The sequence below is a fragment of the Neopelma chrysocephalum genome, unplaced genomic scaffold (assembly GCF_003984885.1).
Source record: "Neopelma chrysocephalum unplaced genomic scaffold, ASM398488v2 Primary Assembly neopelma1_74845, whole genome shotgun sequence".
Lineage (NCBI taxonomy): Eukaryota > Metazoa > Chordata > Aves > Passeriformes > Pipridae > Neopelma > Neopelma chrysocephalum.
The window spans coordinates 1-1,205 of record NW_020909037.1 but is presented as its reverse complement, the minus strand read 5'-3'; the positions used below and the strand labels follow the sequence as shown (position 1 = coordinate 1,205).

Sequence of the window (1,205 nt, the reverse complement as noted above, 5' to 3'; positions counted from 1 at the left end):
GGGGCTCCCTGCCTTGCTTGGAGGTGTTTCAAATGGCCCATTAGTAGCTCTTCCTCTTTTTCCTGAGTGCCTACCCGAAAAACGGCCTTCAGAATTCTGTCAGCCAAAGCAGCGCCACTAGCAGCAGCAACAACAGCACCAGGACCAGCAGGAGCAGCAGTCACAGCTGCACCACCAACAAAAAAAAACGTGATCACTTTCCTAAAGGAAGAGCTCCCATGTCGAAGTGCTCTCCTGGCCTGTAAAGTGAAAGGAAAACACAGGCTGGAAACAAAAGAAGCAACTATATTTACCCCCAAGCATGATAACAAAGAGCAGGCAGGGATATTCAGGGCAATTAAAAGAATGAGGGACATCTGCCCTATAAGCAGAAGGGGTAACACCCCGGGTTTTACCCTTAGGCTGTGGCACTCATTAAGAGGGCACTGTCAGGGTGCAGTCAGACCACAGTGACCCTCCTGGTCCAGGGTCTCTGGTGAGGCCAGAGGCAGCAGAGGTTTGGACAGCACACCTGAGATTTGACTATTCCCAGACAGTCTACAGGCTGTGTCCCTGTCCAGGGGCTCACAGGGAACAGCAAGGAGGTGTTGTGTGAGGCACACAGGGGCTTATCTCATGTTACTTACCTGGTCAGAGACACCCTTGCCATAGCGGAGCATTGTCACAAAGTGCTCACAGTTGCTCTCAAGCAAATCATAGATCACCTCCATGCCAATGCATCTCTCAGCACGCCGGATGATCTCCTTCACTGGGAGGGGAGTGCGGGAGCGGTCATACTTGTTGTTGACCTTGCAGTCATTATTTCCCACCACCTCCTTCAGGAGCTGCTTCTTCACCTTGACCTTTTTGGTCAATAATTTCACACTGCCAGCTGACAGGGGTGGGATGCTTTCATCTGGGGGAAAGCAGGAAGGAGATAAGCCAGGGAGAACCTGTCATGCCTCTTCAAGATCTCAGATGGCTTTTTGGCTGCTCCTGGAAAAGCCATCTACATACACAGGGTGGGTCCACCACCAGCCCACAGAGGGAGACAGGGCTCCTGAAGCACCACAGCACCCCCTCTGCACCCTGCCAGGTTGCACAAGCCTTACCTTCAGCCGTCACGTGGATGACATATCCATCCCTCAAGTAGAGGGCCCAGTGCTGGTAACTTCCTCGCTCGATCTCGATCAGGTCGCCAGGCTCGGGGTCCCGCTTGCCACGTG

At 53.2% G+C, this 1,205-nt stretch overlaps 1 protein-coding gene across 1 annotated transcript; it reads right to left on the bottom strand.

Moving 5' to 3' along the window:
- Positions 1 to 74: 74 nt before the first annotated feature.
- LOC113979321 (phospholipid-metabolizing enzyme A-C1-like) lies at positions 75 to 1,200 on the bottom strand (the record flags this gene model as incomplete). The annotated part of the gene is made up of 3 exons (XM_027706749.1): positions 75 to 239; positions 627 to 895; positions 1,092 to 1,200. Coding segments are annotated over 3 exons (543 nt in total), but the record flags the coding sequence as incomplete, so codon positions are not given.
- Between the last annotated feature and the right edge of the window lie 5 nt (positions 1,201 to 1,205).